The 15,939-nt window shown below is 48.2% G+C and overlaps 1 protein-coding gene across 1 annotated transcript; it reads left to right on the top strand.

The window, feature by feature from the left end:
• The first annotated feature begins 624 nt into the window (after positions 1-624).
• LOC100604377 (CUB domain-containing protein 1) lies at positions 625-14,192 on the top strand. The gene is made up of 5 exons (XM_030808984.1): positions 625-840; positions 2,497-2,877; positions 4,938-5,303; positions 7,336-7,423; positions 10,407-14,192. Exons 1-5 carry the CDS (start codon positions 657-659, stop codon positions 10,834-10,836), a joined length of 1,449 nt encoding a protein of 482 aa, XP_030664844.1. The 5' UTR covers positions 625-656; the 3' UTR covers positions 10,837-14,192.
• Positions 14,193-15,939: the final 1,747 nt, after the last annotated feature.

The following is a 15,939-nucleotide window of genomic DNA, read 5'->3' as shown; positions in this document are numbered from 1 at the left end:
GGACAAGAGTTCATTCTTTTACTAATTCCCATGTTTCTGTAACAGGCTTTTCCAGGCTCCCACCGGCCGTGTGCCAAAGAGCCTGTTTCCTGTAGCTTCCCCAGCTTTCGGTATTGCCAGACATCTACATTTCCCCCCATCTGAGGAGTGGGAAACAGTAACACTTTGTTTTAACTTGCATTTTCTGATTACAAGTGACATTAAGAACTTTCTATATTTTAAGTATTTGGTCATTTATATCTCCTTTTCCGTGAGCTGCTCAATCATTCTATATTGCAAACACTTTCTCCTGATGTGTCCTTTGTCCTTTAACCTTATTTGTAGCACCTATCATCAGACAGATATTTTAATCTTTTTTTCACTTTTATAATTTGTGTTTATTCCACATTTATAATGATTTTCTCTTTGTTTTTATTGCAGTGAAGTCCATTATTTTTCTTTTTAACTTTCTTTTATAGTTATTGTAATGTTGCCTTAATAATACGTTTTCCCAACATTATCCATCCATGATCTGATATGCCATTTTCTTCCTCAGGAGAGGTTTTCTGCCAATTTTTGCCATTTTCTGTGGTTGCTGCTGATCCATGCTTCATGCCTGTTTTCTGTTTGTGGTTTCAGATAAAATCTACGTGGTTGACTTGAGTAATGAGCGAGCCATGTCACTCACCATCGAGCCACGGCCCGTCAAACAGAGCCGCAAGTTTGTCCCTGGCTGTTTCGTGTGTCTAGAATCTCGGACCTGCAGTAGCAACCTCACCCTGACATCTGGCTCCAAACACAAAATCTCCTTCCTTTGTGATGATCTGACGCGTCTGTGGATGAATGTGGAAAAAACCATAAGTACGCCCCTGAATTAGTGCATTTGTCCCAGGCTATGGATAGCTCTTCTCTCCCTGCCTTGCCTTAGTGGGGTTCCCTGGGTAGGTTGTAAATCATATCAAAAAGGCCCACCTGGCTGGGCACGATGGCTCACACCTGTAATCCCAGCACTTTGGGAGGCCAAGGCTGGTGGATCACTTGAGGTCAGGAGTTCGAGACCAGCCTGGCCAACGTGGTGAAACCCCATCTTTACTAAAAATACAAAAATTAGCTGGGCGTGGTGGCAGGCACCTATAATCTCAGCTGTTCAGAAGGCTGAAGCAGGAGAATGGCCTGAACCTGGGAGGCAGAGGTTGCAGTGAGCCAAGATTGCACCACTGCACTCTAGCCTGGGCAACAGAGTAAGACTCAAAAAAAAAAAAAAAAAAACCCCACCCACAGTGCAGGTGAGCAAGGGTGACCAAGAAGCAAGCAGAGTGAGTGTCAACACATCCCTTTGGGACCAGCCTCAGGTAGAGCCTGCAGCCCTCAGAAGTGTGTCGTACTGCCCCATGCTCAGGCTTATGTCTCTCTGCCCAGCCTTCCAATCTTCATCTTGTGAGATCCTCTCCTCTTTTGCTCAGACTTCCCCAGCCTCTCCCATCCCCATCCCCCCACACCCCACACCCCACTTCCACACTCACTGCCCTCTTGTCTTCTCTCACACAAGACTGTGATTCCTGAGGTCAAGAACTTTGGCTCGTTCCGTTTTTCATCCAGTTAGCCCCTACCGGTGCTAGACATGCACTAGTCACTTAAAAAATGTTTGGCCAGGCGCAGTGGCTCATGCCTGTAATCCCAGCACTTTGGGAGGCCGAGGCAGGCAGATAACTTGAGGTCAGGAGTTCCAGACCAGCCTGTCCAACATGGCGAAACACCATCTCTACTAAAAATACAAAAAATTAGCTGGGCATGGTGGTGGGTGCCTGTAGTCCCAGCTACTTGGGAGGCTGAGGCAGGAGAGTCACCTGAACCCAGGAGGTGGATGTTGCAGTGAGCCGAGATCGCACCACTTCACTCCAGCCTGGACAACAGAGTGAGACTCGGTCTCAAAAAAAAAAAAGTTTGATGACGGAAGGCCAGTAAACCAACAGCCACCTCCTTGCTGGGCTACCATGACTTCTGATGTGTGCTCTTAGCATCTCTACAAATGCAGGAACTAAGGCCACAAAAGGCAAAGTAGCCTTCCCGAGAACACCCTATTAGGAAGTGGCAGAGCCAGAAGACAAACTGACATCTCCCCAACGCCAGTCACAGCTCCAACCACTGCCCAGAACTGCCTCGTGAGCAACACGTCTGGGTGGAGTGAAACCTGTGCCCTGCCCCGTGACACTTAGCATCTAAGACACAGATACACAGAAGAAAGAACTTAAGCAAAAAAAGAGAGGAAATTTCAACCCTGAGTACTACCCAGAAGTTTGTTTGCCAGCTTAGTAAACCGTAAGAATGTGAGAGAGCAGAGGGACCGCTAGAAAAGGTACACAGAGGAGCCAGAAGCAGAGGGCAGGGTGGGAGAAGAGAGACCAAAGGGAAACACAGGGCAGCATGCAGACACCCAACCTCGGGCTGACGGGAGAGCTGGGGAGGGTGCACTTCTGGTCTCCTGTGTGCACGGCTAGCATGCCCCACTTCTTCCAGGCTGCACAGACCACCGGTACTGCCAAAGGAAATCCTACTCACTCCAGGTGCCCAGTGACATCCTCCACCTGCCTGTGGAGCTGCATGACTTCTCCTGGAAGCTGCTGGTGCCCAAGGACAGGCTCAGCCTGGTGCTGGTGCCAGCCCAGAAGCTGCAGCAGCATACGCATGAGAAGCCCTGCAACACCAGCTTCAGCTACCTTGTGGCCAGTGCCATACCCAGCCAGGACCTGTACTTCGGCTCCTTCTGCCCAGGAGGCTCTATCGAGCAGATCCAGGTGAAGCAGAACATCTCGGTGACCCTTCGCACCTTTGCCCCCAGCTTCCGACAAGAGGCCTCCAGGCAGGGTCTGACGGTGTCCTTTATACCTTATTTCAAAGGTAAGGGGGGTCTCCCCCATCTCCATGCCCTTTTAGTTTAAGCGTTTATTTGATTTTAGTTCTGTGATCACCTAAATTAAGTTGCCAGTTTGGAAAGAAGGGATAGCTCAAAATGCTGGTCCTTGCGCAAGAAATTTGAAAGATAGTGAGTCCTAATCCTGACTTTACCATTAACCTAGCATGGAAAATTCCTGAGATTAGAAATCAAAAATGTTTCTGACAGTGGGAGGTGATGGTTGGTAGGCAGCAAAACACATAATCAGGTTTGAGTCTTTTTTGGAAGCAGGCAGGACATAAATGAGAAATAGCCAAATATTCCCCAGTCCCAGATTTTTAAGGTAGTGACATAAAAATCCTTAGGCAGACATTTTTATGACTCTGCTTTTACAATTCAAAATGCAGTGCAGAGAGCACAGAGGGAGGATCGTTGGGAGGGAGATGAGTCTCTGGAGCCAGAGTCCAGCGGCACGGCTGGGCAGACCCGACCCTCCTGGGAGGCTGGCATGTGGTCTCCATGTTCTGAGGCAGTAAATGAGGTCTAAATGGCTCACAATGTGACTTCTACATGGTTGACTTTAAAAGTCACAGTCACCATTACAGGTTGCTCCAAGAACATTAAGTTAGAGGCCATTTTAAAATTGACCAAGACCTTTGTTTGATGTTTATTTCATACTCATATTCTCTGAGGTGTGAGTGGGAGGGAGAAGAATCTTTGGTCATAAGATTAAGGTGGGTCCAGGCTGCCTGATATCTCCAAGGTTACCAGAGAAACTCCTTCTGAGGAGTCTTTGCAAATAAGATACGTTCTCATCACTGTGGAATGTGTGGGTTTTATCTCTCCTGAAGGTAAAGAAGGGATTAGTTGACATGTCAGGAGGTCTTTCAGCTTTGCAGTTCCAGAACTCTTCCCAGAACCTGAAGATATTTTAATCTCTGAAACGGAAATCAGTCTATACCAACCCCACCCTGGAATAGGGCAGTAGATGAACATAGTAGCTATGTTGAGAGCATTTCTGAAGGGAAGCTGAGATAACCACCAGTTTGAGAAACTAGCCTGGTTTTTGTTTGCCTGTTTGTTTTGTTTTTTTCAAAAGTCTTGAGTACCTACTCTGACTGAGACTGATCCAGCACGGACCAATACAGTGGTGCTAGCCACATAGCAACTGTTTGAATTTAAATTAATATGAGGCTGGGCACAGTGGCTCATGCCTGTAATCCCAGCTCTCTGGGAGGCCAAGGCAGGCAGATCACTTGAGCTCAGGAGTTCAACACCAGCCTAGCAGGCCGGGCGCGGTGGCTCACGCCTGTAATCCCGGCACTTTGGCAGGCTGAGGCAGGCGGATCACGAGGTCAGGAGATCGAGACCACGGTGAAACCCCGTCTCTACTAAAAATGCCAAAAAAAAATTAGCCGGGTATAGTGGCGGGCGCCTGTAGTCCCAGCTACTTGGGAGGCTGAGGAAGGAGAATGGCGTGAACCCGGGAGGCGGAGCTTGCAGTGAGCCGAGATTGCGCCACTGCACTCCAGCCTGGGCGACAGAGCGAGACTCCGTCTCAAAAAAAAAAAAAAAAAAAAAAAAGACCAGCCTAGCCAACATGGTGAAACCCCATCTCTACTAAAAATACAAAACATTAGCCGGGCATGGTGGCTCATGCCTGTAGTCCTAGCTACTCGGGAGGCTGAGGCCAGAGAATTGCTTGAACCTGAGAGGTGGAGGTTGCAGTTTGCAGTTTGCAGTGAGCAGAGATCGTGCCACTGCACTCTAGCCTGGGCAACAGTGTGAGACTCCCTCTCAAAAATAACTAATAATAATAAATTAACATAAAACAAATTTAAAATGCAGTTCTTTGGTCATGCTGGGCACATTTCAAGGCTCAGCAGACATATAGCTGGTGGCTACCCTATCAGATGGTGCAGATCTAGAAGATTTCCATCATCGCAGAAAGTTCTGTTAGACAGCGCTGGTCTGGACAGTTGGACTTCGTCTCCTCCACCGCTCCCTTTCCTCTTCATGTTGACTGAATGAAACATCTGTCTGGATCTCCCTTCCTTTCCTGCAGAGGAAGGCGTTTTCACGGTGACCCCCGACACAAAAAGCAAGGTCTACCTGAGGACACCCAACTGGGACCGGGGCCTGCCATCCCTCACCTCGGTGTCCTGGAACATCAGCGTGCCCAGAGACCAGGTGGCCTGCCTGACTTTCTTTAAGGAGCGGACCGGCGTGGTCTGCCAGACAGGGCGCGCATTCATGATCATCCAGGAGCAGCGGACCCGGGCTGAGGAGATCTTCAGCCTGGACGAGGATGTGCTCCCCAAGCCAAGCTTCCACCATCACAGCTTCTGGGTCAACATCTCTAACTGCAGCCCCGCGAGCGGCAAGCAGCTAGACCTGCTCTTCTCGGTGACGCTTACCCCAAGGACTGTGGGTAAGGGCCTTCAGGGTGTTTAGGGACGGTGATAAACAAAAAATTGTCAGCTGGAGGATAGAGAGCAAGCCTGGAGACAAGTCAGAAACACAGACTGAGTCCTGACTGTCCATGTATCAGTCAGCTATTGCATCAATAGTGCTGAGTAACAAACCATCCCAGAACATAGTGGCTTAGTAACAGCCATCTATTATTGCTCCAACGTTGGCTGGGCAGTTCTGGTCTGAGCTGGACTTATCAGGGCTCAGTCATTCATGCACCTGCTGGCAGCTGCAGGTTGGCTAGAGGACTTTGCTGATCTTAGCTTGGTGCTTTCAAATTGCTGAGGCTCAGCCAAGATCATCTGAGACAACTGACATTACTTGGCTTGACTCTACATGGTCTCTTGTCCTCCAGCCTGGGCCGTTTTCATGGCAGAGACAGAGAGATCCACAAGAGACTGGAGGAGGCATATAAGGTCTTTTGATATTTTTAGGTTAGGAACTCACACACCATGCCTTCAACTGCATTCTTTTGGCCAGCCTAGATTTTTTTTAGTCAGTCTACCAGCATCCTTTATCATTCATCTCTCTTTTACATAGGGGAAGTCTCTTCACACCTATGATCTTCCTCATCTACACAGAGTAGATAATAATAGCCACCTTATAAAAGTATCACGGGATTCAGTCTCGTGAATTAAAATATGGGGACCTGAAAAGTCTGACAGGTACATGGTTTTTTGTTTAGTCTCAGTGAAACGTTGGAATCCATGAAATACCCTCAATTGGGAGGCTTTGGATCCAGGATGATGAGTTTGCCTTTATTCCTCAAAGTCGTGGGCACCACTGAAGGGTATCAAACAAGGGAATGCAGGTGTGGCAGGGCAGGCTGTGGTGGGGCCATGTCTGCCCTTTACTCAGTGAAGGCACAGAGCATCACAGTGTCAGAACCAGAAGGGACTGTGGAGACTGCTTTTTTCCCTTTCCCTTTCTGGTGGTCAGAGTGATTGGGGGTCCATCCAAGCCACACAACTGGTTAGCCTCAAGAGAACTGGTGGGAGCCAAATGTCACAAGTGAAAACCTCTCCACACTCACAGGTTACCTCCTGGGTTTTCTTTCTCTCTTAGATTCATTTTCTGTCATTTCTTTCCATTCCTCTTTCCTTTGGATCTCACCTCTTGTTTTCTTGGTGAACAAGCAAGACATTCTAAATCCCTGTTTGGTACAGGGTTCTCCCTCTGATTTGTTTTCTTTTTCCTTTGTGCAGCTGCAGGAAAAGGACAGCACAAAGGAAAGAACTCTCCCTTTAGCTGCCTCACTTCTGACTTTTGACTCCCTGCTTTCTCCTACCCTCCTCTGCTCTTCTCTTCTCCAAGACAGGCTGTGGCAATCAGTGGAACACACCTGTTGTAGGCCAGGAGTAGCCTTTGAAGTCGATCTGGTAGGTCCCTCAGTTTGTTTCAATTGTTCATTGCTATATATGAACTACCCCAAAATTTGGTGGCTTAGGCAATAGCCATTTTGTTTACCCACAATTTATGGATCAGGAATTCAGACAGGGCACAGCAGTGTGTCTTATCTGTGCTCCAGGATATCTGGGGCCCCAACCAGAAGCCTTGAACAAATAGAGAGGATGGCTTGGAGAATTTAACTGGAGACATACGTCTAGGGCCTTTGGTTCTCACTGGGTTGGTTTTTTTCCCCGGTGGAGTCTCTACATGGCTAGCTTGGGCTTCCTCACAGCATGGTGGTCTCAGCATAGTCAGACTTCTTACATAGTAGCTGGCTTTCTCTCAGAGAGAAAGTGCAAGCTGACATCCTCTTAAAAGTTAGGCCCAAAACTGGCACAGTTGCCTTATATTGGCTGACCCAGATCCAAGAGGAAAGGAAATAAACACTTTGTGATGTGAGGAGCCCCATGTGCACACAAGGAGCCACATGTATGGCGCTTCACCTTTGGAAAAATGGCAGCTGCTTTTGGAGATGCCTCAAGTTCATTGCAGAGCTAACACCAGCTGCCTCTTCATCTGTCTCTTTATGTCTCTGCTCACAGACTTGACTGTCATCCTCATCGCAGTGGTGGGAGGTGGAGCCTTACTGCTGTCTGCCCTCGGACTCATCATTTGCTGTGTGAAAAAGAAGTAGGTGGAATCTCTTACTCTCTTTATCTGATTTGATGCCTCCTCAGATCACACAGACTGGGTGGTTGTTAATTATTGGCTTTGTTTTCTTGCTTCCCATTTTTTCCCCCGAAGATCAATGTTAAACAATATTGCCGGGTGTGAGCCATGCTTTCAGGAGAAAAAAAAATCCCATGCCTGGGAGTGAGGGGGGGATAAAAAACACATGTGACATTTTCACCTGTAGTTCACGGTGCAGCTGCCTCAGCACAAGTCCCCTGCAGGCAGAGTGCTGTTTGCTCAGTAGATTGGTCAAGCAGGGGTGATCTTGGCAAGAAAATGCTCACGTAGGCTCTGCCAGACTGTGCCTCTGAAACCACTCCCTCCGTCACCTTAAGGAGAATGAATGTGTGTTGTCCCAGCTTGTTCTCCTGCAGTTTCTTAAGCAAACTGCTTTATCCTTGTCTGTTGGGCTCCAGGTATATAACAGAGGCCAGGCCTGTGGCCAAGAGGAAGGAAGGCCCAGTTAACTGCCTCGGTCTCTCTTTCCATCCCCTCAGGAGGACAACTTCTGTTTTATTTATTTATTTATTTTTGAGACAGAGTTTTGCTCTGTTGCCAGTGGTGCAATCTCAGTTCACTGCAGCCTCCACCTCCTGGGTTCAAGTGATTCTCCTTCCTCAGCCTCCCGAGTAACTGGGACTACAGGCACACACCACCATGCCTAGCTAATTTTTTTTGTAATTTTTTGTAGAGACGGGATTTTGCCTTATTGACCAGATTGGTCTTGAACTCCTGACCTCAAGTGATCCACCCGCCTTGGCCTCCCAAAGTGTTGGGATTACAGGCACGAGCCACCGCGCCTGGCCGAGCTTCTATTTTATAAAAGGAAAATGTTGACCTTTTTAGACAGAGTCCATGCTGCCACCAAACTGTATAAATTCTGCTCATATTTCTGACTAAAGTCATGGGAGAGAGAAGAGAGCTATTTTCCTTAGCATGATTTGACCTTCCAAAAAGCCAACCTGAAAAAATTCTTTTTTTTTTTTTTAAGACAGAGTCTCACTCTGTCGCCAGACTGGAGTGCAGTGGCACGATCTCAGCTCACTGCAACCTCCGCCTCCTGGGTTCAAGCGATTCCCCTGCCTCAGCCTCCCGAGTAGCTGGGACTACAGGCACCCGCCACCACGCCCGGCTAATTTTTTTTTTGTATTTTTAGTAGAGACGGGGTTTCACCATGTTGGCCAGGATGGTCTCGATCTCTTGACCTTGTGATCCGCCCGCCTCAGCCTCCCAAAGTGCTGGGATTACAGGCATGAGCCACCACGCCCAGCCAAAAAATTCTTTTTTAAAAATTAACTGTGGACCTGAGCAAACAACTGAAATTCCTGGTCTACAACAAGACTGTCTACAAATGTCTCTGCTGATGAGGAAGGACTGGCTTGCAGGAGGTCTTTTCTCCGTGAGAAGTGGCTGTACCTATAACACGTGGGGAAAAAGGACTGCTTTTAAGGAAACATCACGTTACTGTTTCTCTCAGGGAATTTTCCCATCTAGGGTGCACGGAATAGCCCACCCAGTTGGGGAAGCGTGGCATTTACAGTGGGCCCCAGGTTGCTTATCAGGAGGGAATCGGACAAGGAAAGAGATCCAGCACTTGCCTCATCTTGAAACAGCTCCAATTTAAGCCTGAGAATCATCAGCCCAGCCTTGCTACAGGCCTTGCTTGTGTGAGGCTGCTGACTGGCAGGTTTGCATAAGGCCTGTCTATGCCGAAGCTGTTGTGGGAGGATGGACAGGTTGTGCAGTGAGAACGAGGAGAGACAATGCCATCTAACTTGTTCACTAAGCGGGTACTTCCTGAGTGTCTCCTGGGCACTAGGATTCATTGAGGTACTGGGGACAATGATGAGTGAGACAACCTCTTCTATGGGGGCAGGGGGACTGAAGAGACAGGCAAATAAACAGTCAGTTTCAGGATAGCATGAGAAGAGTTTTAGTGGGGACAAACATTACAGGGCTTCAGGCAGGAGCCTTAGGAACCCATCGTCCTGACCAGGGGCTCAGCGTTACAAGCTAAAGGTACCAGGTTTATTTTTATCTCAGCAAAGTACAGAGAGCCTGTCCACCATTATGAACTGCCAGCCTGTGCCTTATATGGTCCATTACGCTAATTGAGCTAATGTCCTCCATTTGCGTCACTGGTCAGCTAAAAAGTCAGCATTCCCTGCTGTTTGGTTCACGAAGATGGAGAGCAAAGCTTTGTTTTCTGTGGCAGCAAGCGCTAATGCCCATGCAGGTCCAAGTACCAAAGAACATTATAAACCAAATGCTAATGGTGTTATTGAAGAACTCTGGCACTGCAGCCTGAATTTTGTCTTCTTTTTAGCTCTTTCCTCTGTTGGGGGTGACTACTGAGGCACTGGGTCTCTCTGCTGATGCTGAGTTCTCCTCTCCCCAGCTCATGCTGAAAACTAAGATACAGCCTGGCCTCCTGAGTCTCTTGTATCACCATTTAGAATCTAGATGATCAGAGCTTTTCCCAGGCAAAAGAGACATAAAGCATGAGCTATGGGAAAGTACTAAGAGTGCGGGAAGGTTGACCTGGGCATGACTGAGCCTGATGTGGTTGAGAAGGTCTGGGACACTGCCCGTTTCTGGTAGAATGGAGGGGAAAGGGATTGTCAGATGTCTCCACCATTGGATACCACATATCTATCAAAAACGAATTGAGCACAGATAGTGTTAGAGGTGCCCTCTCTAAGCCACTCTTCTACCACCTGTGATCTCTGTTTCCACTTCGAAAACTGGAGACAAAATCAGGTCCCTTCTAAATGTTCACTGAGGACGGTAGTTTCAGTTTCAAATGCTGAGCAATTTAAGGGATTTGGGGGAGACATGGTCAGAACCCTAAAGAATCCAAGCTCTAGCAGGGCCATAGCAATGGTACCCATCGAAGATTCTTGCCTTTCTGACTTCTGTCTTGTTCCATTTTTCCAAATAGGAAAAAGAAGACAAACAAGGGCCTCGCTGTGGGTGTCTACAATGGCAACATCAATACTGAGATGCCGAGGCAGCCAAAAAAGTTTCAGAAAGGGCGAAAGGACAATGACTCCCATGTGTATGCAGTCATCGAGGACACCATGGTGTATGGGCATCTGCTACAGGATTCCGGCGGGTCGTTCCTGCAGCCAGAGGTGGACACCTACCGGCCGTTCCAGGGCACCATGGGGGTCTGCCCTCCCTCCCCACCCACCATATGCTCCAGGGCCCCAACTGCAAAGTTGGCCACTGAGGAGCTACCTCCTTGCTCCCCTCCTGAGTCCGAGAGTGAACCATACACCTTCTCCCATCCCAACAATGGGGATGTAAGCAGCAAGGACACAGACATTCCCTTACTGAACACTCAGGAGCCCATGGAGCCAGCAGAATAACTTGATCCATTCCAGGGACTTTGCTGAGTTTCATAAAGCAGAGCACTGAGACACCCGTCCGTGTTCCTAACCAGAAATCCTAAAGAAGAGGAATTATACAGAAGGAGCAGCAGGAGGTTTTCCTGGACACCACCAACTTCACATTGCTCAGTGGACTCATTCTAAGGGCAAGACATTGAAAATGATGAATTCTGATCTGGATACAGTCATGACATCTCATGTCCTTCTCAACTCAGGCTGTGCGGTTAGCCAGCCTATAATGAGAGGAGAGAGGCCTGAGTCACCTAGCATAGGCTTGCAGCAAGCCCTGGATTCAGAGTGTTAAACAGAGGCTTGCCCTCTTCAGGACAACAGTTCCAATTCCAAGGAGCCTACCTGAGGTCCCTACTCTCACTGGGGTCCCTGGGATGAAAATGACAATGTGCCTTTTTATTATTATTTATTTGGTGGTCCTGTGCATTTAAGAGACCAGATGTATAACCACCTAGCTCTTTTCACCTGACTCAGTAACAACTCATTCTAACTGGTTTGGATGCCTGGGTTGTGACTTCTCCCGACCACTAGATAAACGTGTGCCTGTCCCCCGGGAGGTGGGAATAATTTACAGTCTGTCCAGCCAGAAAAGAATGTGTGTGTTTGAGCAGCATTGACGCATATGTGCTTTGATAAAAGACTTCCTGATTCTCTAGGTCGGTTCGTGGTTATCCCATTGTGGAAATTCATCTTGCATCCCATTGTCCCGTAGTCCTAGAAACAAGGGAAATTTCCTCAAGTTTCCATGTGCGGTTCTCCTAGTTGCAGCAATACTTTGACATTTAAGGAGAAATTTAGAGAATATTCCCATCCTCTAAAAATGTTTAAATATATACCAAACAGTGGCCCCCTGCATTAGTTTTCTGTTGCCACTTCAACCCATTACTTGGTAGCTTAAAAACAACACATTAGCTTATAGTCCTGGGGATCAGATTCCAAAATGGATGTCCCTGAATGAAAATCAAGGTGTCAGCAGAGCTGTGCTCCTTCTGAAGGCTCTAGGGAGAAGCTGGCTCCTTGCCGTTTCAAGATTCTAGAGGCTGGCTGCATTCCCAGGCTACAGTGGCTGGTCAAACTTTTCTCCCATGGCATCACTGTGACACTGGCCCTCCCACTTCCCTGTTTGACTTACAAAGCCCACCAGGAAGATCCGGGATAATCTCTCCATCTGAAGATCCTTCATCGTCCTGGAAGAGCCTTTTACCATGCAAGACAACATAGCCACAGGTGGGGATTAGGACCGGGACATCTTTGGGGTGCTGTTATTCTGCCTACCACACCTTCCTACCACTGACTCCCACAGGAGAGGCTACAAAATGATCTGGCCCACAGGGATGTCTTGTTTAGCTTGCGGAATCTAACACTTAAAAAAACAATCCAGATCAGAAGATCTGGCCATGCTGGAGCTCACATTCTCACCTAGCAACAACTGGCTGGAGCTGGGCACCAGCTCTCCTTTAGAAGGGGTGTCCACTTCACCAGGTCACCACAGCCCACACCACGCCCTATCACCTCCCACAATGAGGCTGATTGTTTCTACTGATCAATGCCCCTGCAGGTTGCATTTATTGTAATGAAAAAGAAAGACTGGGATTAATCTCTAATCAGGTGAGTAGACTATGAGACCAATGTGTGCTCACATTCCCCTTTTTCTCTTTTTTCTTTTTCTTTTTTTTTTTTTTTAATTTGAGACAGGATCTCATTCTGTTGCCTAGGCTGGAGTGCAGTGGTGCAATCTCAGCTCACTGCAACCCCTGCCTCCTGGGCTCAAGCAATACTCCCACCTCAGCCTCCCAAGTAGCTGGGATCACAGGCACAAACCACCATGCCCAGCTAATTTTGTATTTTTTGTAGAGACAGGGTTTCACCATGTTTCCCAGGCTGGTCTCAAACTCCTGGGCTCAAGCAATCCTCCTGCCTAGGCCTCCCAAAGTGCTGGGATTACAGATGTGAGCCACCACATCCAGCCCCACACCCTCATTTATACCAATTACCTGCCCAGTGCCTGTGAACTTTTGCTTTGTCACCCCTGCTCTGATCTGGAAGGAGAGGGATTATGTTAGAGCTTGTCAGCACAGTCCCAAGTTCAATATTTCTGTGGCAAAAAATTCCTTTAAAAAATAAATGTACTTCATTGTATTCAATGAATTCACCTTGGAAACGCACTGCCTCAACTTGTTCACATGGCATAAATGAAAGGAATTTTATAGTCTCCTAAATGGTGTGTACTGCAAGACCTCTTGAACACTTTCCAGAGGACAGGATATTTAAGTCATGCCCTTGGCGTTGCCTATGGCACCTTTCCCTTCTGAAAGTCTGGTTCCTGCCCAGTGACCCTTGGCCTTGTGAGCCCAGATGCTGACCCTGCGTAAAGGGCCAAAGGAGGGCTGCGGCTTCCTTCCCTCACTGAAGAGCCATTATTTGAATTCACTGTGTGGAGCCCTGGCCCTCCATTCTCAACCTTCCCCAACCTCCTAGCCCCTTCCAAACAGGACTAGGTGCCCTGCATTCCACCCAAGGTGGGGTTGGCCTTCCTTGGGCTGGGTACTTGTCACCATCACCGACATCACTGTTGCCTGCAAGGACACCACGTGGCCATTTTCCTTCAACTGAGGGCTCAAAATTCCTGGACAAGTTGCTGGCTCCTGAGACCAGTATTTTCTGAAGCTGTGCCTCAGTGAAGGGGCCCAGCCTGAGGAACCCTGGCTCTTTTCTTTAAAGCCCAGGCCCCACTTACGTAAAACATTTCAGGGTCGCTGGAAACAGTGAAGTGCCATTTGTTGAAGCCTACTGCATGCCAGCCCACTGCCCATCCATGTGGTTTGCCATGCCTACGAGCAAGGCCAGCGCATGCAGGACTGGTCTCCAATGCTGTGGTCATTGCACAGTAGGGAAAGGTCTCAAGGAAGAGTCAACTGGGACAAGCACAAGCCCACCGGACATGGCCTTGGTAAAGGTTAGCGGACTGGTGTGTGTGGATCTGCAGTGCTTCACTGGAAATAATTTATTCATTGCAGATACTTTTTAGGTGGCATTTTATTCATTTCCTATGCTTTTTTAAATAAACAAATGTACCAAAAAACAAGCATCAAGCTGTTTAAGTGCTTCGGCTACTTGTTCCCCGGTTCAGTAGAGGCCCCGGTTTCCCAGTTATTCACTGTGACAGGCTCAGCATGGGCTCAGCAGATGCTGTCTTAATTTGTGGATGATACAGAAAGCCGGGCTTTGGGATACAAGCTCTTTCCTCTTCATTTGATGCCACGCAGTGTGTGAAGCAGATGTTTTTGTCCAGAAATAAAAATAATAGTCTTGGAGTCTCACCACCACTGATTTTCAAGTCTCCCTGTATGCAAGTGGAAGGAATAGAAGGTATTGCCAATGGGTAGCTGAGAGGCCAGGGCTTGTTCTGTTCTGTTCTGTTCTTGTGGGGGCTACATGGGCCCCACCCTGTGTGACCTTTCCTAATACCTAACCCCCGTAGAGGCCCAGGACCACCCTAATCACTGACCACAGTTGATCTCTAAGCCCCGTGCAGATCACCAGCCACCAGAACAAAAGTAAAGGGAGAGCAGTGAGAGAGGGAAATTCCCATGACCCCCACCATCTGCCATGCACTAGGAGGGGAGACCCAAGCACATTGGATTGAATCCACCAAGAAAACCAGATGTTGCTGTGTAATGAGCCACCCCAAAATTTAGTTAACAATTAGTAGTTTTGCTCACAAACCTGTAATTAGAGTAGGGCTCAGCAGGGACTGTATATCTCTGCTCCATGTGGCCTCAGCTTGGGCAGCATAATTAGAATCCTCTTTCAAGTGGGCTCCATGACACAGCTGACAAGTTAGTGCTGGCTGTTGACTGGGAGCTTTGACTTCTGGTCACTTGGACCACTGCACGGGGCTTCTTCACAACATGGTGGCTGGGTTCCACAACTGAGTGCTCCCAGATTCTAAAGGTCAGAACAGCCAGTCTCTCAGAGGCTGGAACTGGACACTGGCATGACATTACTTCCATTCTATTCCTTTTTTTTTTTTTTTTTTTTTGAGACAGTCTCACTCTCTTGCCCCAGCTGGAGTGTAGTGGTAGGATCATAGCTCACTGCAACCTTGAACTCCTGGGCTTAAAGCAATCCTCCCACTTCAGCCTCCCGAGTAGCTGGGACTACAGCCATGCACTACCATGCCCAGCTAAACTTCCATTCTATTCTATGGGGGGCATTAGTCACAGAACCTACTCAGATTTACATGGAGGAAGCAAAGATTCCCCGACCCCATCTCAGTGGGAGAGGTGTCAAAGAATTTGCAGCCATCTGTAATAGGCTTCAGTGGGGCTGGGGAGATCAGAGCCAAGTGCCATGCCCTTGGACAGCACTGACCACCTTCACCAATGCGTCCTTGATCACCATGACCACATCTGGGCTGCATCCCACCTCTGACTGCCCCTTCTCCTGGATCCTGTTCTCAGGACTCAAGGTTCAGTCTTTGGTCTTCTGGCCTTTTCTCTCTGCACACTGCCCCATAGGGAGGGTACTGTCTTAGTCCATTTGTGTTGCTATAAAGGAATACATAAGCCTGGGTAATTTATGAAGAAAAGAGATTTGTTTGGCTTATGATTGTGCAGGCTGTACAGGAAGCATGAAGCCCAGCATCTGCAACTGACGAGGGCCTCAGGCTACTTCTCCTCATGGTGGAAGACAAAGGGGAGCCTGCATGTGCAGAAATCACATGGTGAGAGAGGAAAGGAGAGAATGGCAGGGGAAGGGGTGGTGCTAGGCTGTTTCCAACAACCAGCTCTTGAGAGAACTAAGAGAAGAAGAACTCGCCCTGGACCCAGGAAGGGCATTAATCTATTCTGAATGGCTATACAAGATTACATCTTCTAAGGTCACTTTGAGCTCTAGAATGCTTTGATTCCTGCAGTCACCCAGGCCCTAACTTCATTTCATCCCTGTCACTCACCCTGATTGTTCTAGATTCTCCTCCCTTCCAACATCCCCCTCTGTTCCACCATTCCTTTTTCATCATGTGACTCCCTCACTCTGAAATCTGTGCCTCCAGACTTGGTTGGCCCT

The sequence above is a fragment of the Nomascus leucogenys genome, unplaced genomic scaffold, assembly GCF_006542625.1.
Source record: "Nomascus leucogenys isolate Asia unplaced genomic scaffold, Asia_NLE_v1 000164F_6703866_qpdss6647452sc, whole genome shotgun sequence".
Lineage (NCBI taxonomy): Eukaryota > Metazoa > Chordata > Mammalia > Primates > Hylobatidae > Nomascus > Nomascus leucogenys.
Note: the sequence above shows the minus strand (reverse complement) of the source record. Positions and strands in the feature narration are given on the sequence as shown.